This window comes from Anser anser (assembly GCF_964211835.1).
Source record: "Anser anser genome assembly, chromosome: 26".
Classification (NCBI taxonomy): Eukaryota; Metazoa; Chordata; class Aves; order Anseriformes; family Anatidae; genus Anser; species Anser anser.
Window position 1 is genome coordinate 8,006,999 of NC_139747.1, and position 24,874 is coordinate 8,031,872.

The 24,874-nt window shown below is 42.3% G+C and overlaps 2 protein-coding genes across 2 annotated transcripts; one reads left to right on the top strand and one right to left on the bottom strand.

Moving 5' to 3' along the window:
• Nucleotides 1-4,576: 4,576 nt before the first annotated feature.
• On the bottom strand, nt 4,577-11,587 carry LOC310886658 (ubiquitin carboxyl-terminal hydrolase 42-like). Its single transcript, XM_083811531.1, has 9 exons — nt 11,430-11,587; nt 10,523-10,723; nt 9,329-9,439; nt 9,066-9,168; nt 8,835-8,902; nt 8,608-8,678; nt 7,991-8,073; nt 6,647-6,758; nt 4,577-6,327 (listed from the first exon to the last, which is right to left on the bottom strand). The coding sequence occupies exons 1-9, from the start codon at nt 11,563-11,565 to the stop codon at nt 6,088-6,090; spliced, it is 1,125 nt and encodes a 374-aa protein (XP_083667657.1). The 5' UTR covers nt 11,566-11,587; the 3' UTR covers nt 4,577-6,087.
• A 9,961-nt stretch (nt 11,588-21,548) lies between these two features.
• LOC310886879 (zinc finger CCCH domain-containing protein 11A-like) lies at nt 21,549-24,594 on the top strand. Its single transcript, XM_083812052.1, has 3 exons — nt 21,549-22,614; nt 23,729-23,898; nt 24,315-24,594. The coding sequence occupies exons 1-3, from the start codon at nt 22,224-22,226 to the stop codon at nt 24,378-24,380; spliced, it is 627 nt and encodes a 208-aa protein (XP_083668178.1). The 5' UTR covers nt 21,549-22,223; the 3' UTR covers nt 24,381-24,594.
• Nucleotides 24,595-24,874: the final 280 nt, after the last annotated feature.

Sequence of the window (24,874 nt, forward strand, 5' to 3'; positions counted from 1 at the left end):
TTGTCTACTCCAACACAAGGCTTGTGTGCCCTGGGGAAAATCTCGGTGATTTCAAGAGGTGCTTATGTTCCTTGGCGAGAGGCTTGGGTGTCGTGGAGAGTGCTCCAGGAAGATGCTTGTATTCCCAAGGGAGACTGGTTCTTTCCCTAGGGAGGTTCATGTCTTCTCTAGGGAGGTGCCTGAATGCTCCTTGGACATGCTCGTGTACTCTGGGGAGCTGCTTGGGTACTCCTAGTACAATATGGTTGGGTGCTCTGGGGAGATGCTTGGGTGCTCCCAAGATGGGGAATGGTCTGGGGAATGTTTGGCTGCACCTTAGAGCACAAAAATCTATCCCCTAATCACACAAAGCTCTGCCCCAGGCACCCAAGCATCTCCCTGCAGCACAGAAGCACCTCCCTGCAATACCCAAGCACCTCATTGCACCTCACACAGGAACCTTCCCACCACAGTCCTACATCTGACTGGAGAACCCAAGCATCTCCCCAGGGCACCAAAACACCACCTGGGGCACACAAACATCCCACTGGACATGGGAAGCACCTCCCTTGGCACCCAAGAGCTTCTGAGGGCTGCACAAGTACCTACCAGGGTCATTCAAGTATGTCCCCGTGCTCATGCACGCACCCCCCCAGGGGACACAGATACCAAAGAGCAGGAACTAAGCATCTCCCCACAGCACTCCAGCATCTCCCTGGAGCCAAGCATCACACAAAAAGCACCCAACCATCTCCCTGGAGCACCCAAAATCCTCCCTGGAGAAACACAGCTTTACCCTGGATCAAACTAGCCTCTCCCTTGGGCACACAACCACATCTCCTAGGGTACACAAGCATCCCCAAATAGCACTCAAGCATTTCTCTGGAGCCACCAAGAAACAGCCAGGATCACCAATCCATCTTCCTGAGACATCCAAAAAAATCTCTGCATCACCCAGCTGTCTTCTTGGAGAAACCAAGCATCTCCCTGCACACCCAGGGAGTATCTGGACACAGCAGCTAAGAAGCCTGGGGAGCACCCAGATTCTTCTTGCCATAGCCAAGAACTTCCATCGAGCAAGAAAGCAGCTCCTGAGTCCCGCGGGCACCTTCTCAGGCACCCAGGCATCATCTCTGCACTGGGATGAGCACACAAGCATCTCCTCCCCACATTGGTTCCTGGACCATTCAGGCTCGCACTGCACTTCAGCCCCTGCTCCATCGCGCACTCACCTCCCTGTCCTGCCCTGCTCTGCCCTCTGCTGCCTGCTGCCAGGGGCTTCCATCCCGACTGGGGCCTGCCTGCAACCAGGGGCCTTTTATCCTGACTGGGCTGCCATGTCACGGCCCCACTGTGACGCCTGGATGACACAGCCACCACTGCCCATTGTGACACCTGGGTGACACAGCCACCGCTGCCCTCCTGCCTACTGGGACACCACTCAGTATCTATTTCCTCGGACTCACAGGTTTGTCAGTGACAGTTAAATTTAAGATAATTTATCAGATTCACCCCCAGAAAAAAAATATTTCTGGCAACTTCCGTAAACCTCAACAAGATAACAAATGCCAAATCATTCTTGAAGTTTTAGTCTGAAGTGTTGGTGTTTATATTTCTTTGTGTTTTTCTTGTCAGTGTTTAGCATGCTTTTCCTTTCTTGTTCAAGTTTGAAGTTACACACATATGCTTTCCTCTTTCTCTAGCTTGGAAAGTTCTCTTCTAAAAAGATCTTCTATTTCTAGCTGCTTTCTCTACTCTTCTGTTAAGAATCCTCATGGTTCATGTCTTGTCCTTGTCTCTATGTTTGCTTGGTCAGCTCTGTGTCTCAGCACTTGTGCTTATTACCATAGAATTGTCAAATCCTTTAGGCTGGAAAAGAGCTCTGAGGTCATCAAGTCCAAGCGCTAACCCAGCCCTGCCAAGTCTACCACTAAACCACGTCCCCAAGCACCACATCTACACGTCTTTTGCAGAGCTGCAGGGACGGTGATTCAACTCCTTCCCTGGGCAGCCTCTTCCAAGGACTCAATCCTTTCAGGGAAGAATTTTTTCCTCATATCCACCCCATGCCTTCCTGGGTGAAACTTGAGGCCAATTCCTCTTCTCCTGTTGCTTGCTGCTTGGGAGAAAGACCAACCCCCACGCTGCTACAACCTCTAAGAGGGAGTTGTGCAGAACAATAAGGTCTTGTGGAGTAATTGCTTAAAGTGACTAGGAAAATTAAACTAACATTCACATTTTAAAGAAACTGTAGAGCATTGAGGAGGCTTTCAGGGTATGCTATAGCAGCATTACCTGAGTGTTCCCTAGGCTTCCACCCTTACATGTTACCGCACTGGGGGAACCTGGTGTGCTGACTGTAAGGAACAGCACGGAGCATGGATTAGCATGGATTATAACCGCTCTTGCAAGTGACCTTCTTTTAAGCACAACAGTTTAAATGATCAGGTTACAGAGAAAACCCTTTCACTGAAAAATAGATTCAATAAGGACTTGTGGCTTACCAGTTTCGTTTCAAAACCCAAGTTGTTGGGTTTGATGGAAAAATGGTTGGTTTGGATGGTAAAAAGGTCGTCCGTTTTGATGGTAGGTTTAGTCTGAGTATTGAAGGCTTCCATCAGTAAGCTCTGCATCTGAAAGACAAAGGGAAGAAATGTCATTCCCTGTTGTGATACTCAACATGGAACTGTCTGGCTCAGTGGTTTTCTTTCTAAAGAGAGAAGTCACAACCCTGCACATGGCTTGATCTGCTCTCTGACTACAGGGCTGAACTGACTGTTGAAGGCAGCTTCCAAAGCCCTCCCATTAAACTGACTGCATTTCAGTTCCGTGCTAAAATTGGTCAACTGTACAGAATATTAGGACAAAGCTACCTGCTTTGATAGCAAACGGTAGACCTTAGGTAAGTTACATTCATTTGAAGGTTTGACTGGACGGCATCCTTGTTTTACTAGTGATCTTGTGGTCAAGCAGACCAAATCCTAGCCACAGAACAGAAGCGTTCAGAAACTGGCTAGAGAGAGCACTTATTAGAGAGAGCAGGAATTTAACTGCTTTAACGCTGCTCTTTCTCTCACGTATCTGGAATTTCCTTAAATCACAAATTATCACTAGCTATCCTTGTTAATTTATTCAAAGTAACATGAGTCCAGGTGAAAAGGCACACTCTAACAAGTCCTCAGTTGTTCCTAGTCTGCTCCTAGCTTACTTGAGAGGTTCAATACAGTTAAAAATAAATAAATAAATAAATAACCTGCTGAAGTAGCCTTTTTTCAGATTAGATTCCACCATTCAGAAAATCCTGCTTAAGAGACGTTTTTTCTTTTCTTTGAAAGACTGACCTTCCCCCACATGAAATTAATTAGTATCTTCAGGCTTGATGAAATACATGAATTTCTCAATTTACCAAAATTGCTTTGCACAGCCCTCCTATCCTGCTTATGTTTCAAGCAGCGTATCTAAGTGGGGTACTGTTGGGGTGCATCTCTTTCACTCATGTAGCCCAGTGATCCCAATGCCCTGGACTTGTGTAATGTGTGCAAGACATTTACTTTCTCCCTATACTTTTGACTGGTTTAGAAAAAGCGAGTTCGCCATCTGCTGGCCAGAGAATTCACCGAAGCCCAAAGAGCATTAGAGCAGACGCATTTTCTTCTGTGCTGTTCCTGATTTATCAGCTAGAAGAGACACTTACAGTTTAGTACAATCAGGATTCTTTTGACATTAGTAGCATAAAAAGTCTATTTTTGCAACACTGGTATTTGAAAGACCTCCGTTCAGTCCCTAATTTTGTTCTTGATAATGGGACAGATTGTATTAATGTTTGCAAGAATGTGTGAACAACCAGCCTCCCCTCCATGTCGTATTTTAAGATTAAAACTTGTGGTCGTCCCTGTCTCAAAATACAGACATGCTTTGCAACAATCGCACTCCCTCTTTAGCTTGAAGGAACTTGTCAGTGCCAGAATCTACTGACTATGGCAATTTACTTCATCATCCAAACCGGGCAGAATTTTTGAAAACCTCTTGCAAGATTTCACTTCTCCAAACATTATGTAGAAGACATTCAGCTGTAAAGCAAGAAGATGAAGTCCTTTGTTTCCTATGCCAGAATGACATTTTCAACACTGAACAGGATTGTCACCAACTGTTAACTGGTTGTTAAGTTGTGGCTAGGTATAAAATGTAGAAAATGTTTAAAAATAAAACTTGCCTATGGATAGTGAACTGTCTTCTTTGGGGATTACTTCAATTACCTGTAAGAGGAAAACAGATGATTTGGGGGGGTTGTTTGTTTTTAAGAACGGGTGCAGTCTTGCCAGTAATTTAGCTGGTATTTTTCAAAGTGACCACAAGTGAACAACAAGTAGAACAATTGCAGGGCTCCTCAGTTTACAGCATGAGGTCGCTTTTTCCAGGTGAAAAGCGGAGCCATAAGTGGCAGTACACTAAAGCCCTGGCACGTTGAGATCCAAGAGGAGAGCTGTTTGGCCCTCCTTTTCACTCCTGGGAACCACATACCTCAAAACCCACAGACTATGGGATATATCTCAGAGAAATCTTGGGAAAGGAGAGCATGAAGAGCATGTTTGTAAATTTATTTCTCCCTGGGCTTCTTCTGCTTCTCCAAGAAATACTTGTTTGAATATAACTTTGGCAGCAGTACTTATGCTGTTTTGCACCCACCACATTTAAAACTCCTACAAAAAACTGAAAAGTTAGACTGAAAAGCATCTCTTTCCGTTCTACTTTGTAAAGCTGCATGTTTTCCTCATGCAAAACAACAGGGGAATGGAAGCTAGAAAAGGAAATGCTGAATGTAAAACAAAACAGACCAAACCTCGGACAAAAGCCGATAACTAAGTCCTTTCTAACATGCTGATTAGGTTTCAAGAGGATACCGCTTTAAATAAGCGTAATTGTGTGTCCATAGGCAGAAGCTGAATAATGACAGGATGAATATCTATACTTAATTTTTTGTTACTGTCTTCCTGTAGCACACAGGGACTTGTTACGTTTAGGGAAAATGCTAACCTAATGGAGGGTTTAAACCATAAGCTAGTTTGTTATACCAAAATGACTGAGAGAACAAAGCATAAAGTGTTTTCAGATTTCTAGTACACCTTGATTGCTATCCATTAAACTTAAGACAGGTTAAACAAAGCACAGGAAATAAGAGAACTCCTAGTCCCACAACTGGCAAATTGTGCGCACACTTTCCGTTCCTGAGAAAATAATACACAAACCTGAAAAATGCATTTAACTGAGAAATGAAGACATCCCCGTCCTATTGGAAGACTAAGGTGACAGCTCTTGGGCTCAGTGATTTTCGGATAAGCTCCAGTCTTCAACTTGCAGACACCAGTGACAGCTCCTTTTTTCGGATTGAAAGGGAAAATGTTTCAACAACACATTGAAAACATACTTAAGGGACAAGAAACAAAATCAAGACTGCAGTGAGAAGGAAAACAGAAAAACAATACTGGGAAAAAAAAAAAAAAGAGAAAAGAGAAAAGACCTTGGTCTTTGTATCGACCAACGAGATAAGCCTTACACATTTTTAAGTTTATTTTTGACGATTGATTGATGCGTTACCAGATATTAAGTACTATTCAAGAGCAAATATTAACACTAGTAAGAATAAATCCGATCCACCAGCCCTTATTCAAAATACATCAATTTCTAATTTGGAGATAACGTCTCTCTGACAAGGAAGTAGAAAAGCTGTAAATACCGATATAGTTTCCTCTCCCGATGTTCCATATACATACCGACGCTGTTCCTACACCTACACTCTGAGCATAAATTTATGTTGACATGAGTATCGGGTGTTATTTCTGTTTGCCTTGAGAGACTCTCCTCCTGTCCACTGAAAAGTAAACTCAAGATTCCAGATCAGTTAAAACAGTTGCTAGCCCCCCATTCAGAGTTCTGCAGCAGCAGTGTTCAGATTTTTCAGCAGTCTCTTTACAAAATGACCACTTATAAGTGTACAAAAACACTTATCACCTAGCTTCTCAGTAGGTACACGTTTGGCCTCTCTTAAGCAGAGAGTCAATCACAGCTTAAGATTTTATACAAGATCCCATTTTCAAGTTTGGGATTATTTCAGAAAATCTTTTTGCCTAGAAACAGTACTACTAGCAACACTTTAACTGGTTTGCCAGCACAACCTTTTACCCTGTTAGAAATGATGTTGACTTCTACCTTCATGTAGCATACATAGTGTCCTGTGCGACAGTTGATTCCATGATGCACCAGCACCGCATATAAGGCATAGAGGAGTGGTTCTCCACTTGATTGAGACATGTAGGCTCGGAGGTCCAAATATTCAGGATATTTTACCTCCTAAAGAGAGACCAAGAAGATAGAAAAATTATATCAGAGTACTTCGCAGACTAGCCAGAGAAAAACACTTCCAAAAAACAGAGACTGGAATTATATGAATATATCTCTTGATTCACTAAAAATAAGTCTTCCCATAAGCAACGTTTAATACTAGAAGTTGCAGACAACTGTTTCCTGATGAATTAGCCTTCTCAGAGGAAAGTTTATGCTTCTTGTCAAGCAGGAACTTTACTGATATTAAGAGAAAAGTGAAAAAAAGAGAAAATGAAAATAAAAGCAGACCATTTCTCTATATTCTTAAGGTATATTCTTAATATACCTTGTTGATCTTTCCACCTGTGAAATCTGCAAATCTTTTCAGTGATATTGTGAGAACGTTGGAAGAACGGTGTACGGTAAATCTCTTGGATGCAGGAACCATCTTTTTACACCTTAAAAACAAGCAGAGACAAGTGTTTGAAAGCATCTTCTTTTTCGCCCCCAAAACAAACGCCTTTTAATGTCTCACGCATGCTTATGCTATTTGAATGATATTTACTTGCATCATATGTTTGGTTTTTTCTTTTCATAAACCCATGCACTGCATGTCACGTTTGTTAATACAGAGAAGAAGGTAAGTTTTACCAACAACTCAGAGCACAGCGGGAACAGGAATCTCTCATGAAAGCGTATTACCAGGGAGTTATAAAATATAAACAAAAAATATTAAAAATGAGTTATATATAAGACTAATAACAGTTATCAGCAATGGAAAAAGTACTGTACATGTGCAAGGCCTTTCCTTTTAAGCTCACAAAAAGACAGAAAATTCTGGCTTTAAGTGTGACTGAACCGATCACACCTCAAAGAGCACATTAAGGAAAGACCATGCAATTCAGATGTGAGGTGCTATTACAGTTCTTTCTCTTCCTCAGACATCAGTTATGAGAATCCTGAATACGCTGCATGTTGCTTTCTAGGATCCGCAGGCCAAGACGAACCTGGGATTAAATTGCTTTAATAACCTATTGGACGCTCTTGATTCGACACCCTAATTTCCTTAGTATCCGACAACAAGAAGTGGATACTGCATTTTTCATTTAGAGGGGTCAGGCATGAATCCTACAGAACTGAGCCGGGCACTCTGTGCTTTTCTGAGGGGATGTTTGACTAACAGCTTGTTTTGCCAAACCATCTTATGCAAATGTTCAATTGTTTCTCACATACGTAGAAACATCTTACATATTGATCAGCACAGAGAGCGCCTGAACTCAATAGGCTTTCCCTGTGCACGGGTTAGGCTTAAGGGAGCTCATTTCAGGCATTAGTCCACATCGACAGGTTTCACAGTTCAAGAGCTGTGCAAGACGCTGTTTAGTGAGCCAGCACAGGCTGCTAACATTCATTACCACGGAGCCAGCTCACATTCCCTGACACTCAATCTAACTTTGTTTCACAGTGAACGCTGGGACCTGCAGGAACCTGCTGCTGCCTTCCACTCCAAATCATTCTCCATAGCTCCTTGCTTCAGCTCACCACTACTACGAAATGAAGCAACAACAACAACAACAACAAAGCTGCGTCTCCTTATTTCTAAATGAAGTTAAAGGATAACTTACGCTCTAAGTCATGTAATATATAAAACTAATATCTAGTATTAAGACATAATTAGTAATGATCTTACTCGCTACATTTATAGCAATTCTCTCCATCCAGCTCTTCAGGTTTCACAAATAGTTCTAGAGCTCTGGTAACAGATGAAACCGCCTAGAGGAGCGAGAAAGAAGAGCGTAAAGTCACTGTAAATTCAAAATTCCAGAGACGCACTAGGAGTTTATAAGAGAACCTGACTAATACATACTTAAGCGATCTACTATGAGCACTGTCAAGAAGGAGGCAGAAAGAGCATGCTCAGCGTTTACCTCACCTGGAAGTCATTCTACTTTGAAACAAATCATTTTCCAGTAACGCAGACAGCATCTATAGTGTGCTTTGTCATCAATACTGGCAACAAATCCAGCAGTCTAACAATTAGATGTATATTGAGGTAGAACAACAAAGAAGTGTGACAGTATTATACTTTGTGCAACAATAAAATTCTTTCCCCTTAAACCCAATGCAGACGTGGAGACTATTTACAGGGGTTCCACAGAAGGACAAAGTCCAATCCACTTTCTAACCACCACCAAGCTCTTATATTTTAACATTGTACGTGGTTTGGTTTTTTAAGTTAAACAAGTTTAATTTAGAAAGTTATACATGTACTTAAACATCATGAATTATATTTACAAAACCTCCTACCTTTACATCCAAAGTGATATCAAGAAATGCCTCATACGTATCCGAAACTGCTTTGCAATTCAAGCACTTCACTGGAAGCAAAATATAAATGCTTAACAACACGTGAAGGAGACTAACTGTCCACATTCAAGTTGTCGATAGATACTACTTCAGACAAACTACAGACTGCTTTACTACCGACAAAAGACACAGATCAGTTCTAAGGACAGGAATATTTTTAAAAGTACCTCTTGATCTTAGAAATCCTCCAAATATTTGATGAATGGTGGTGGTAGCTTGAGAAGATCTGTCCAATCTGGAAATAAATTATAATCAGACCTCAGAAGATTTAAGGCACACAGTTAACTCTTCAAAGAGTTTTATGAAAACCAAGGATGACCTAGACTTTCAGTTTTGATAGTAAATAAAGGCCTAAAAGGTGCTAGAGAACGTATAAAAGTGAATTTGTTTATGCTTACTTGGTGCTTCCATTCAAGCACACTTCCTGCATAGCATCAACAGTATAGCGCAAGAACTCGTGTGCGTCTTCTTGACTGCCAAAACGGAAATGTTGTCCTATTCCTAAATAAGAAGATGATAGTATTTACCTCATTTAAAAATGAAGTAATTCTCCTGTTTCTAAAATCTCTCTTCTTTATAGTGTTAAAACCATTTATACACATCAAATAATTATTTGAAGATTACAAGATGCTGAAAAAGAAACACATCTGAAGCCACTTACGACTGAGATTATTGATAACACGCGTAGGCTCGATGGCATCAACAGTGCAACGCAGGGCCTGGTTAATGTGAGTCTCCATCGTGCACATCATGCAAAAATCTTGTTCACGACCTGAAGAGTGAAAGAAGAAAGCATCCCAGTCTAGCGAAACAGACATAACTACAAACAAACATATAAGTAACATTTAAACTATAGATACAATATCCACTCTCCTTGTCCCAACAGCCTCCTAACATTTCATTTCACACAACTTTATAGAATAAAAATATCCATTAAGCCTGTATTCAAGTGCATTTTGTGATGAGAAATCTAAAAGACTACTGCAAAGTCACGTTTGTAAAGGCTGACAGGAATGTGAACTCCACAGGTTGCAAAATGTATGAGGAAAGAATATTTGACGTTGATGATACAGCATTAAGAGAATGTGGGTTATTTTCAGCACAGTGCTGTCAGGTGAGCTTCATGATACAGAGCTACGAGTCCTTTGGGAGAAAGGAAAAATTACAGTAATGTATGTAATAGTACTTCTGCCCTCCTTTTTTCAACAGGATTCTTAACTGAAACGATTTCTATATACAGGAAGAAAACAGTTAAATTTCTAGGTATCGATACAAAGATACCAGCCTAAAAAGCATACAGGTTTAGTACAACATTTACTTTATAGTACAACATTTTATTTAGGACAAAATCAGTCTAGATTTTAATTCAGTCCCACAAAAAAATCTAGTCGTGTTCATAACAGCTCATATTGCTTTCTAGGTTTTTTTTTTTTTTTTTTTTTAATTGGTTCAACAACAAACAGACCCTTTATTGTAGTGCATTATGGAACCTCGGCTGTGCAGACTAAAGACCTATGATGCCAACATCCTAAATTTTATTGCCTTTCTAGCAGCAGGAAGCCCAAATAGCCCAAATGCCAAATGTTCATTAAATGCATTACTGTCCAATGCACTTCATTATTCCCATGAAGCAAGAAAAGATCCTTTTAAAAAAACAAACAAACAAACAAACAAAAAAAACACATGGTGCATTAAACGCACTCCATATGCTATTCCGAGCCCGCTGCTAATACAATGCTCAAAGCCAGCTTCTACAGGTAAAATCAGGCAAGTAAGTTTGTCTCACAGAATCACTGCTGTTCTTTCACCTTCACAGCTATCCAACAGATTTAAAATACTGTTAGAAAGTACTCACATGACTGGCTGTGCTCAAGAGAAAGCATGTAATTGGCAAGTGGGGGGGTGTAGGTCAAACACTGTAGAGTAGCATTAAGAAAACACGTGTTGCCAAGATTGTACAGGCCAACTCCAACACTTTGTGTTTCTTGCCAATCCATACGTATCTTCTCAGGTGGAAAAAGAATCCTTTGTGGCGGAGCAATTCCATCATTAACAACTGCAAGAAAGTTATATTTAAAAAGAGATTTTGTTTGTTTGTTTCTAAGAAAGGTATTAAGTATATATAGGTATAGTAAATATATAAAGTATATATAGGCATAGTAAAAATACTATTCTGCGGGAGCACCTAGAGGAACTAGCTACAATCCAAAACAGAAAAACTTATTGCAGACACCTTTAATACCGCCATATTCAAATTGGCTGGTCAACACAACGTTTTGGGAAAAAAAAGTTTAGTCAACCATTTTAATTTTTTCCTTATTATATGCTTTTTTCCTTATTATAACTTCAACCACAAACTTAGACTTGAAATTATATGGTAATAAATGCAAGGACAATGTAAAAACAAATAACTAGGAATGACGGTACCCCTACAAATATCAGATCTTTTCCTGAGCAATCTTAGCATTCAAAAACCTGTGAATAATGGAACCTGTGAATAGCAACAATCAAACACTTTTCTTTGCAAAACAGAAAAGATATGGATGAATCTGTGCATTACAAAATGCTCCCCATATTTCTCTGTCGACTGTAAATATATCAAAATTAATTTCTGTAACGTCAGTCACTTCAGTTGCCTTAGGAGAATCGCTTTGGAAGTCTTTATTCACAGTAGTCCCGTTCTCTATCAGTGCAACAAGTAAGAACTGCACTTTCTACTTTTGTTTTGAAGAAAACAGAGGCAGGATAAAGCGCACACTTACTTAGATCTCTTTGGGCAAAAGGCTTAGATTTTTCAGAGGATCTACAATAAATAGCACCTCCACATCCTTGGGCCACAGAGACTTGGCTTGAATCTTCTGCAGGTGGTATCCGGCCCCAGTTTGCGGTGCGTGACATCGGTTTTTTAGTACTCGGTTTCTTGGATTTGCCAGACCGCCTTGAAGATGTCTTTTTAGACTTTGAAGATTTGGGCTTGTTAACTATGGTCATTGTTCTCATCTGCGGCAGAGACAAATGTTCTGGCTGACGTAAGAATACCAAGAAGCATTCCAAGAAGAAAAGAGTAGTAGAAGTCCTGTCACTTAATCTCAAAGAAACGGCCTTTAAGAACTAAATTGCTGGTATGAATGATTTAAAAGGAATCCCCAAACTAAACACACAAAGGAAAAATTTCCATCAAAACTCTATCAGTATTACTTTTAGCTTCTGCAGAACTAGTGGCTGATGCCATTTCTTTCACTTTCGTAGGATTTTAATCCATTACAACTCTGGAGTCTTTTTAATATAAAAATGCAAATGACATTCTCTGAGGGGAATCAGTTATTTATTGCATTTTTGGAGCTTTGCAATTATCTATTAATTATTACCTATTATCTAATAGATAATGGTTGCGATTTATATATAATTGTTGCTCACGCTAGTAATGGAGCACTATTACTTTACTGCCTGCGCTTTTCTGCTTCGTGTGCACAAAGGTACCTGCATTTCGCTGCTACTTTACTTCTGTCTTTCCAGGGCTCACCCTCTACCTCACTGTCTACTGCACCAGTCATGATGGCTTTGTTGTGATTCTATAATGAGGCTAGCTTTTGAATACACTTTTTCTGGGCGTCACTTTGTGATAGCAAGTTAATTTGTGAGGGCTTATCACCTATGACCTGCTTCTCAGTAGGTACACGTTTGGCCTCTGTTAAGCAGAGAGTCAATCACAGCTTAAGATTTTGTCCAAGATGCCATTCACGAAACTGAGTTTAACCTTGACAGAACTGAGTTTAACCTTTAAACCTGAAGCTCCGTTAAAGAATAAAGCAGCACCCAAGCCAGGAAATAGAAGTTAATCGTCACTTTACCCTGAAACGCACGTAAAGCCAGTGAGCTATTCTGTGCTGGCAGGATTGCTGCCGGGATGGCCGACGAGGCGGCGGGCACGGGGGCCACAGGTCCTGCTCCCCGGGGCCACAGGTCCTGTCACAGGGGGCTGCCGGGGGTCTCCAGGCGCCGGGAACAGCGGCAACAGCGGGGACAGAGGGGACAGCAGCGACAGCAGCCGCCACCTCAGCCGAGGCCGTCTCCACAACTGCCACAACGGCCTCGGAACGCCGCCCAACTCGGAGCTCCAGCGTGACGCCTTTTCAACCTGGCCGCGGTGCTCACGGCTAAAAGCAGAGCGTTTCCTCCGGCGTGTCTTTACTGTCGGTGCCGGACCGGCCCTCACCCCGAGCTCTCCCTGCCGGGAGGGCTTTGCGGTTGGGGTTTCCCTCCCGCCGCCGCCGCGGGCAGGCCCCACGTGCAAGCTGTCCGCGCTGGGGAGCGGCATGTCGCCCGCGGCGAGAGCCAGAGGGCGCGACACGAAAAAGCCCCGACACGAAAAAGCCCCGACATGCGGGCGAGGCGGCGGGGAGACGGCTCTGAGGGAGCGGCCGCTTCGCCCCGCCGTCCTCCTCCCCTCCCGGGCCGCCCCGCCGAGACCCGTGCGCCTCAGGTGCTGCCCTGAGAGGGCGCTCGGGCACTGGGACAGCTGCCCAGGGCAATGGTCATGGCACCGAGCCTGACGGGGGTCCAGAAGTGTTTGAACAATGCTCTCAGACATAGGCTCTGCTTTTGGGGTGGTCCTGTGTGGAGCCAGGAGTTGGACTCGCTCATTATTGTGAGCCCTTTCCACCTTGGGATGTTCTCTGATTCTAGGTCAGCAATCCATTATCTGATGAGAGGTGTGGAGTCATTCGAAGGGAAGAGAGACCAAAACACTTCTGGTTTCCAGAAGCGGGTATTTGGTAACCAAACCGATGATTCCTTTTCTTCTAGAGCAAGTAGCAGCAGGGATCCGCTTTACAATAGGCTGGCAACAAGGAAACAAAGAATTGCAAACAAGACGTAGGACTTGAGCAGCAGCTTGTATACATGCATCAACTTATAAATGAGCACACAGCTGAGCGATAATGCAAAAATTGGACAAACTAAGTGAAGACGTTAACTGTAAATTTTATAGGTACACACTTTACTATGACGTAAGAACTGGGCAAGACCTTTCAGGGAAAAGAGTTGTTGGCATGTAATTTGAAGTAAGCTTCAAATCCCAGAGGATGATTTTGTTGGAACTTTATTCAGCTGAAAACGTGGAAGCCTTGTTTCTGCTTGTGTTAGTTACAGCTCCAGTTTACTTTGGTTGGGAGGGAAGGCATTCCAGGCTAACGTGCTGTACCTGTTCCTTCAGCTCATTGTCCATAAACAGAGGAGCAAATGAAATTCTTTGAATCTCCATTAAACGCAGCACTACAAAGTGGAGTAGAGGGCGATCTAGCACTTAATTTTTCTGTAAGCAGAAAACCCAACAGAATCTCCACAACAGTTTTCAAATCTTGTCCTGCAGTAAATGACCAGCTGAGTGAAGCTTGCATTTAGAGTATGTGCTCCTACATTAGATGGAAATAGCTTTTCCTCTTCAGAAGTGCAACTGAGTGGTGAACTGGCAGCTACGTAGGGAACTAGTTGTGCCAAAGGGTTTGTGTTGAACGCACAGAAAAATATGCAGGTCCCAACAGTAAAGGATTGTCTGTAGGCATCACACTGAGTACAGATGTTATCCGCAGGTTCGTGCCCAGTGCACCACGCCAATTATTCACCCAGAGTTGGAATGCACACCAAGGTCTTTTAATTACATAATTAATTACAGAACTCTGCAGAGTCAGGTACTTGGCTATCTTTCGCAAAGCAAGCACACCTCTGACTCGAATCACCGTCATTCATACACAGGAAATTTGTGAAAACTCTCTCTTTGGCTCCTTTTGATTGGTTATTACAGCTCACCTAACTTATCTCTACTGAGCTTGCGCGTTACAGAGGAACACCGGGGTGGAGGGGGTACAGGAGGAGAGGGACACACACCGAATCCCACATTAGCAAGGATTAGCATTTTGACAGGTGTGATTTCTAATGTGTTAACCCTTAATGACCCTTAATGAGCAAAAGGTTACTATAGGTCAGTCTGGAGCTGGTTTTCTCCTTCTTGTTTTTTCCCTTTTATCCCTTCTCTTCCTTGCTTCTCCTTGTGGAGTAATTGCCTTAAATGACTAGGCATTATAAGCACCCCTCCATCCCAAAAGCTACCCGCCTCCAAGGTGCAACCACCCCTCACTGAGCACATCCTCTGAATTTCTCGGAGCCTGTACCTTTAAACGCAAGCGAGGTAATTTCTACCAATCACAACCAAGATACGCATGACTGGAGTCACTCAAGCTCCACCTAAAAGATAGAAAATAATATCAATTGGCTTAAGAGAAAGGGAATGTTGGGGGAGATACTGTCACGAAGGATACCTTCTGACATCAGTCGACAGGCTGAGCCTCTCACCCTCCCCCCCCCCGCCCACTGGGATGCTGCGAGGTAAGATCTGAACGCTTGGTTATACCAGGCGTCTCCACGGAAACTTAGAAATCTCTAGCGTCTTTATGCTTTTTAACGTCTTAATACCTAGGCCGTGTACCTGTGCATTTCATGCATGCTAGCTTGCTTTTGCAGACAGTGAATTTATCACTGGCAATCCAAAGGACCTGTGTATCTGTTGCCGTAATAAACTGCACTTAATTGCATTGTTCCTGGCCGTGACAGTTCTCCTTGAACGCGACTAGAGCGAGGGCGTGCTGCGTTGGTGGTGGATCCGTGGCCGTGATAGTTCAGTACCCTGAAGCCGACCGCACCCGTAACGGTCAATCGGCTACACCCCTTAATGCGACACTACTAAAGGAAGAAGATGACAGGGCTTGCACGCATCGCATTAGGCTTTGCATGTGAAAACACCCCCAAATAATTTCACATGCATTTAACGTTTTTAAAGGGAAAAAACCAGGAAGGTGTAGTCCTTCTGTAAGCTACAGCTCTTGATAGTTAAGGCATCAGCATTCATTCCTTTGCTTGACAACAAACTATGAACATACAGAAGAGTTAAATATTTTCATTGCATTCTTAAAGGCGATTTTTCAGACTTGTGCTTCAGTTGTTGGAGTTGAAGAAATCGGTAGACGCCCTTACTTTTACGTTAAGACCAAAATCTTTATCTAAGATTGTGTTATCTAACACAACTATACTCCCACCCCCACATGCTTTTTGGAACTTCTGAAAGATCTTTCTGCAGTCCCACTCTGATGGTCTTTCAGTAACATACAAACTGCCATGGCAGATTCTGTTACGGTGCTTTTCTATTGACAGTGTGCATAACACTCAAGGTAAAGCCCCTCATTTTGCAGTGGGGACATAAAGTGTTTCTTTGGACGCTGCTGCTTCTGTTAGTACTCATTTTTTCAGAAACTTGTTGAACCTGAGCTGTGCCTACCGCACCAACGAATGCTTTCATGACACAGTATTTTGTCAAAGCAGTTTTGCTTCTTGGAGCTACAGAAGCAGCTCTGGCTACATGATAGGGAACTGTGCTGCACTGGCAAAAACAGACTTACTTACAGACTTAACACCACTTGCTAACTTGATCTATTTCAAATCTCATTTTAACTTTAAAGAGCAATCAGTTTTGCGGTTCCTGTCTTACTAAGTTGCCTTGTTTTGCATGGAAGGTCAGCCTGTGAATGTTTTGCTTTATTGCATGCTTCAAAAAAAGGCTGAGAGGAAGAGACTGGAGGAACCTTTTCTATTCTATAGACTTTCCCCCACGAATGTGGAATTGCAGGCTACTTGGATGAATGTTCGAATGTAAGGGAGCAAGCCTCAGCCAAAGGAGGTAGAATCCTTGCTTAAGAGGAAGTATCAGTGTGGGGACATCTTTGCTTAATGGGAGCCATTTAAACTCTTCATAGAAACTCAATAAGCTCTACATCTTATATTTGGAAAGCAGTATGGTTACGCAGCTGCTAACCTAATGACTTGAGTCTTCTGCTCTGCAACTTCAAATTTTGTTTTCAAGCAGTGCATACATCAGTTTAGGCTTTGGACAAGGAGATTTGTAATGCAAATAGTGATAAACCAGAATCAGTGCTACTGACGAGCGTAATGGTGAAATGCAGCAAATCAAGTGTTCCTGGAGAACTGTGAGATTACAAAACCAATAAGCCATGAAGCACTTTTTTTTTTTTTTTTAATCAATTCTTATATGCTGAAATAACACCTTCAAGAAAATCTGTTTATCCAGCCAGGCGACGGTGTCTACCTGTAAGCACAAAGGAAATGCCTTGAGAGTTCGTTTGCTGTATTTGAAGTTCTTATACCCTGCAGAAATAATTATTTAGAGTAACATGTAACTGAGGAGATCGTAGCAGGAAGTATATTATTTCTAGCATTAAATTGCTGCCCCGTTGCCAGTGCAATCTAGGGAGAGAACTGTATATAATAGTTAAACTCCCCTGGACTGACTTACATTATAAAATATTCTGACAAAGTAAGCTCTAAATCACTTGACATTTTGAAGAGTTTTAAACGGGTACAAAACCGAAGCTTTATAAACCAAGCAGCATTTATAATGCTTCATATATAAAAACAATGCCTATTTTTAAGATTTGTTACATATCTATGTAGATACGCTTGCTGGAAAAGCCAGGTCTGTTGTAGACCAAATGCTGCAGATTAAGACTTGTGGCTTACCAGTTTCATTTCTGTATTTTCTTGGAAAATGTTTCGAGTTAGAGTTTAAATATAAAATGTAAATACTGTACAGATATATATTGAAATAAGTATTTCTTGGTGTACACAGGTGATATGCATGACAAATACTCTGTATCGATCATTGTTAAAAACGTAATGTTCTGTGTAAATCCACTGCGTATTAATCTTTTCATTTATCATCAAGAGCTGTTACTTAAGCCTGGACATTCTCAAAAACAAAGTGTGAAACTATATACCATTGTGTAGCTCCTCCTTTATCAAGAGTACATGCAAGATAATTGCTCCTTTTTTCCCTTTCCAGAGGATGATTCGATTTTATAGCATGGATTATAACCGCTCTTGCAAGTGACCTTCTTTTAAGCACAACAGTTTAAATGATCAGGTTACAGAGAAAACCCTTTCACTGCAAAATAGATTCAATAAAGACTTGTGGCTTACCAGTTTCGTTTCAAAACCCAAGTTGTTGGGTTTGATGGAAAAATGGTTGGTTTGGACGGTAAAAAGGTCGTCGGTTTTGATGGTAGGTTTAGTCTGAGTATTGAAGGCTTCCATCAGTAAGCTCTGCATCTGAAAGACAAAGGGAAGAAATGTCATTCCCTGTTGTGATACTCAACATGGAACTGTCTGGCTCAGTGGTTTTCTTTCTAAAGAGAGAAGTCACAACCCTGCACATGGCTTGATCTGCTCTCTGACTACAGGGCTGAACTGACTGTTGAAGGCAGCTTCCAAAGCCCTCCCATTAAACTGACTGCATTTCAGTTCCGTGCTAAAATTGGTCAACTGTACAGAATATTAGGACAAAGCTACCTGCTTTGATAGCAAACGGTAGACCTTAGGTAAGTTACATTCATTTGAAGGTTTGACTGGACGGCATCCTTGTTTTACTAGTGATCTTGTGGTCAAGCTGACCAAATCCTAGCCACAGAACAGAAGCGTTCAGAAACTGGCTAGAGAGAGCACTTAGGAATGCAGGAATTTAACTGCTTTAACGCTGCTCTTTCTCTCACGTATCTGGAATTTCCTTAAATCACAAATTATCACCAGCTATCCTTGTTAATTTATTCAAAGTAACATGAGTCCAGGTGAAAAGGCACACTCTAACAAGTCCACAGTTGTTCCTAGTCTGCTCCTAGCTTACTTGAGAGGTTCAATACAGTTAAAAATAAATAAATAAATAAATAACCTCCTGAAGTAGCCTGAAGTAGTGGAAAACTCGGAAAATGTCCCAAGCCCTACACACCCTCCAAGTCTCCAAGAAGTAGTTCTGGATAGAGTTAACGTAGGCAATTTAAGATGTTCTTTTTCCCTCTGAATAATCCTAGTATAATCCTAGGCGTATTAGTTTAACCCACCCTAAACTGATGTCTGAGAGTGCCTGTCTTCTCAAACTGAATGATGACAGGGCTAAACGTGCATAGTGGTTACAGCTTCTGCAAACTTTGTGAATATGCCCGGAAATACTATACTTCCGTGATAAACTGACCTTTGGAATGATGTTTCAGCACTGTATTGTGACAGCCCTATCGCTGTCGTGACCTGGAACTGTGCATCTCTTTGCAAACCTTAGGTGCATGTTATCACGAGCTTGTCTTTCTTTCTGTCTTCAGAAAAAGCGCGGTGAGATTCCCTGCTACTGGGAGAAGCAGCCAGTAGGCTGTCAGAAAGCCAACTGTGCTTTTCATCACGCAAAGGGACGTTACATCGATGGAGTCTTCTTACCACCAAGCAAGAGTGAGTTTAGGTCCTTTTTCTTTAAGTATTGAAGAATTAATTTTGCATATTACTTAGTGGGTGCCAATAGTGTAGGAGACATCAGGTAACCGTCCATTTGTGAGTGCAGGAAAAGGTCTGCAGTCCTAGGTGGTCAGCTAAACCGAGTGTACTGCTGCTGTACTGCTGGTATTTGTTTTCTGCTTTCATGCTCAGCTTCTCTCTGCTTTGTGTGATATTTGCCTTGCAGTTTGCTTTCTGTTGTTTCGTCCTCTGCTGGGTGGTAGGGAGATGTGTTGTTGTTTGAAGGCAAGTCATTGTTCACGGTGTAAACAGTGGCGGGATGGGCAAAAGGAGATGCTGAATTCATTGTCTGTGCAGGTTATCTGCCTTAGCTACCATCTTCGTGCATTGTGGTCAAAGTTTTAAACTGCCATATTACTGATGATCCTCCTCTTCCTCTAGCTACACTGCCAAGTCCGCCTGAGTCCGCGGACGATGATTTGAAAGTGGCTCAGATGTCACTGCAGCAAAACAAACTTTCTGTCCAGTCCAATCCCTCTCCATAGCTAAGGCGGGTGATGAAAGTGGAAAACTCGGAAAATGTCCCAAGCCCTACACACCCTCCAGTTGTAATCAATGCTGCAGATGATGATGAAGATGATGATGGTGAGCATGGTTTGGTTCTTGGAAGGAATTTGTGCTGTAAATGATTGTGTAAGTCTTTGGTTCTTGGAAGGAATTTGTGCTGTAAATCAATGTATAAATCACAGATGACCTGAGGTCTGACTAGCGATAGGGCAGGCAGTCTGGTCAGGTCACTGGTGGCTTTGTCTGGCAGTCAGTGGACAGAACCTGAAATGTTGGAGGAAAGCTTAGAACCCCTCTTGGCTTTAGTTGGTCTGTTGTGTAAAGCTCTATGTGAAACTAGGAAGGAAATTCCTTTTTTTTTGTCTGAAGAGTAATATGTTGTGTAGTAGTTAAAGCTGCAGAGAGAATCTAGAGTCCTAGATGTTTTGTCCTAGGGTAGTCTACTTACGAGTTCATCAGGTCAGTGTAGCTGTATTAAAAAAAAAAAAAAAAAAAAAAAAAAGCTTTTTTATAGGAACCATGGACTGAAGTGTCATTGCATGAGCTACATAATCACGAACAATCTGGCCTATGCATAACTGAATAGATTTTTCCCCTTCAGACCAGCTTTCTGCGGAAGGAGAAGAAACTAAAACTCCCGTCCAGCAACCAGCTGAGGAAGGCCAAAATGGATTACGGATGATTTCCACTCGGAAAGCCAGTGCTACTACTGCTAAACAAGGTATTCCAGCACCTGTAGTAGGATAAATCGGAAGGAGAACTTGACAATTAACTCAAAAGCAATGTGGCGTAAAAACACAACAGAATGTAGGGGTGCTGAATGGACTCGGTTATTTCCATGATCTCATTTCTCCCTGATACCATCATGTGCCCATTGGGTCAGAAAGTTGAACTCCTTTTCTTTCCTTTTGGAGAACAAAACAGGGTCACAGCATGGAGTTTAAATGGCTGCACGTGCAGCCTGGCAACCACTGTTGAAAGCCATATCTAACGATAGAGGGATCTAATATCACGTAAATGGATTAAAATTAAAACTACAGTTTTTACCCTGAAGGGTGAAAGGAGGGGCAAAATGCCATTGATTCTATGGTTGTTTCACTTGTGAGGAGTGTTGACAGGGTTTATTCTAAATACTTCTGAAAGTTCCTGAGCACTAAGAAGCCTGAGGATCTGTGGTCCTCAGTGAGTGCCTCTAAGCCTTAGTCTCATTAACTGTTTTCTGTTTTCAGAGGACGGTCTGAATTTTGGAATAAAAACACTTGAAGAAATCAAATTGCAGAAAATGAAGGAAAAAACTAAGAGACACGGTGGTGAGTTAATATTCCCTACTTTCTTACCCTCTTCACCTTCATCCTGTGTGATGATTTTTCTTTCAAAAAAAAATTCTTCCAGTAATACCGGGTAGCTGGCTATGCTTTGGTGAATCCAACTATTTGCCAAAGAAGTGAAATTTGATTGGCTTCAGAATGGCAGGTGATGGTGGCTGGGAGCTGCCTGAGGGATAGACTTCCATGTTTAGCTGGGGGCATCGAGCAACCTGATTCTCAGCCAGCTGGTATTCTAGATGGGAATTCCAAGGGCAACCAGAGGCAAATTAGTCACCTCTCTTATTTGCATGCTCTGGTCACTGTATGTTTGACAGTAATGAATAATTACAGTTTTTTGTTCTTCGTGATAGTTTTTTCTGTTTGGTAAACTTCCTTATGTTTTGCTTGCTCTGAGCAGAAGGTCCTTCAAGATCTTCTCTTCCTCCCGTCGATTCTATGATTTTTCCTGCTCCGGAAAAGGAAAATGTCCGGACAGTGGTGAGAACTGTGACACTGTCTACAGAGGAAGGTAATAATTAATGCTTTTGTTTTGATTTCATTACTCCTAAACTGGAAGGTTAAGCAAGAATGAAGGCAATTCACCCCTGTTAGCCCCCTGGTGCTGCCGCCTTCTGTTCAAAACATGCTTTTATGCTGAAAGTCCCTGGTTGTACTGGAAAGCTTTGGTGCTCAGGTTAAGTGCAGTAACAGGAGAAAGAAAAAAATGTGTCAGTATGCAAATAGGGGGATAACTGAAAAACAGGAGAGTAACGAGAAGAAAGAGCTCTAGAGGACAGTGCTATGTAAGAAGCAATTTCTGAAGCTTTAAAGAGGCTGACAGTGGCACGTGTGGACAGTAGTGCGATAGGAGTCTGTGTATAAATTATATTGTTTAGAGTTGTGCAAATTCCTTTGAAAGGGAAAGAAGTGAAGAAGTACTGGTTCCTCTTGCTCGAGTGCTGAAGCTCTTCTGACAGCCACTATCAGAAATCTGGCTCTAGGTGTGTGTTTATTTTCCGCTTGTGCCTTGTCAAGGTTTTAAGCTGCTTCTGTGAACCATCATATACAATTAGAATAGAGCCACTGCCGGGAGCAGGAATTTGAAATGCAGTCTGAAAAAGTAATCAAGTAAACTAGCATTTCTGTGTAGCAACTCTCTCTGGATAGGGCTGGTCTTCAAAATACAACAAGTGGCTCAGAGGAGGAGGAGAATGTTAGGCTATTGTCCTAAGATGGGTTATTGGGAACGCTCAGGCTTAGTTTTCCTTAGTGCTGTGACAAATTTTGGAGACTTAAACTATTGTTGGACTCTCTTTAAATGCTGGTGCTTCTCATTTCTTGATGATGACAGGGAAGGCTGCTAAGCCAAAGGGAGAGATCCATGTGAAAACACTGGAGGAAATCCGTCGTGAGAGAGCTCTTCGAGAAAGTCAAGCCAAAGCCCAGGCTGAATGGCATGGTAAAACCAAAGATCCCAGCGCAGGGGCAAAAATTGAGGGTGAGCCCAAGAAGCAGAGTGTGCTCACTCTTTCCGGGCCCAGCAAAGTGCAGTCGAAGGAGCCGGCAGGTAAAGCCAAGCCAGAAGGAGAAGTGCGTGTTAAAACCCTGGAAGAAATAAAGCGCGAGAAAGCTCTGCGGATGCAGCAGAGTGGAGGAAATGTGCCAGCTCCCCCAGCACAACCTGGACCTGCCCCAGCCGGGCAGAAATCGTTATGGAACACAAAGCTATCAGGTAATAAGATGCTTTAATACCTGCCCCGGTGAGGTGCTTCCCATATTGAGCAAGTTCCGTTTGCTCAGGATCTGCTTTGTTTTTCCTTCAATGCGGAGGATAAAAGAGTTTAAGGCTACAAAGTTCAAAGGCAAAGAAGGGCCAGAACATGCAACCATGTCTGTTTTCGTTAATTACGTGATGGTATTCTGTATTTCCCACTAGAAAATTAACACATTGAGGGGCTTTTTAGTCTAATTTTGGTATTCTGTTTTTTTCTGCCATCTGTTTATGGTATGAAGTCCTCCCTGTGTTGAGTTCAAGTTCACCTTCCTCTTTGGCATGTGTTGCTTAACTTGACACGTGTATGTGTTTGTAAAGCATGCATCAGCGTCTTAATGTGGGAGGCCAGTTTCTGTCAAAAATGACAGAGGATCAAAGGCCTCGTTGTTAAGATTATATCAACTTTGTAAAATGAGATTGTGTGAGGGAGATAAGGAGGGCTTAAAGGCTGCATGCACTGCACATTGTAACATTTCTCTCTGTCTCACAGGACACCAGGAAATAAACACACAAAGAAAACAAGTACCCAGCTTTCTTTCGTTTCTTCTCCTGCCAGCCAGACGTTAGGTCAGGAATGGGAGACTAGAATATGACTCTACAAATTTGGATTTTGTAGAACAACTTAATAAATTTTGTGGGACATCACTGCAGGGGAGAGGAAGCTGGTACAACAGTTGCATACACTCTCTTGTCTTACTATACCTGCTGCTTTTCCTTTCCTAGAGGGAGCAAGACTTTAAATACAAAAGCTGTCAACATTTGTGAATCTTACTAGACTTCATACAACGTCTTAGAGTATTGCTTGCACTTGGGATCGCTCTGTGTCTGAGTTTCCCTCGTCCTGGATTATGATTTACTGTAGCCATTCACTTTCTTTGTTCCTTTGTATGGATTGTTGGTAGACGGAGTTTACTATGTGGAAGATATTGCTGAGAATCCAGGCAATGGCAGTGTAATTCTGCTGGCCAAATACAGTTAACTGTGTAGACGGGCCGTGGAAATGAGGAAGAGAACGTGGATTTTTCATGAGGCAGAGCAAGACTGTATCAGTTCTCTCTTCCTTTTACTCTAGCCAACTTTAACATGTTTGCGAAGCCTTGGGATGGGAAAGTCGCTTCCCCCAAGAAGAAGGCACTGAAACGTAAGGCACCTGGCAGTTTTCCCTCTGCTGTAGCAGCTGTGAAACCACGGACTGCCTCCGATGCAGACACAATGGGACCTCCAGCCAAAAAAGCAGCTATGGTAAGGACAGGGGCTAATGCAGAAATGGATCCCTTGTAAAATTTATACCCTCCTCTAGGAGAAAAGATGGAAAACTCAAATGTTCTACAGGCCTTCTGTTTCCTTTTAAATCCAGTAGCTGCCTACAGAATTCTTGTAGTACCCTTCCATATTTATTAGATTAATGGCACTATTTACTTAGTCCTCTGTGATTCTGTGATTTCTCTGGTGTGGAGGATTTTGTCCATTAATGCTGTGTTCTTAAAAGACACAAGATCATTAGTAACCTCCAAGAGAATATTAACTTTCTTCAGGAGCACCTTGGTTTTGTATTTTGGCTAAGGCTCCGCAATGCCAGAGGAGAAGCAGCATGGAGGAAAAAGCTAGTAAGGAATCTTTTACCCATGAGTCCTAAACACTGTTTTGCTGCTTTCTAGGCTGTTCCAGCCACGCTGGAGCACGTCCCAGCCACCAGACTTGAAGAAAATCCCCAAAACAGGTGATGACCACAACTTGTTCTTTTTCTCAATCGGTGTATATCCCCAGTGAAACATAAGTTCTGTCACAGGTGGGGAAAAAAGGAGGGTTCTGAGATAATTAAAGCCCAAATCCATCAGAGGATAAGTCACTTATTTATCTTATAAGATAAATAAGTCACGTGAAATGACTTTCTAGCAGCTAGCAGGAATGCTTAATTAGACTTACTTTCTTTAAATGCTGCAAGTCGGTACAGCTTTCCAGTGACTTCTTGCTCTGTCTGAATACCTAAATGAGGATGAGGTGAAGTTCTTCTACTTCCTCGTGAGGTGATAAATGATGAGTAGTGTCCTCTGCCTTTTGGTCCTCAAGAATGCCACCCGAACAAACATACCAGGTGACAAGAGTGCAGGGAGAGCAGAGGGAAGTGATGGCTGCAGATCAGCTTCCTGTAGTGGGGAGCAAACTCTGCTGAGTGTGCCGTGGGAAAAATGACTAACTTAGTAAACAGATATTTGCA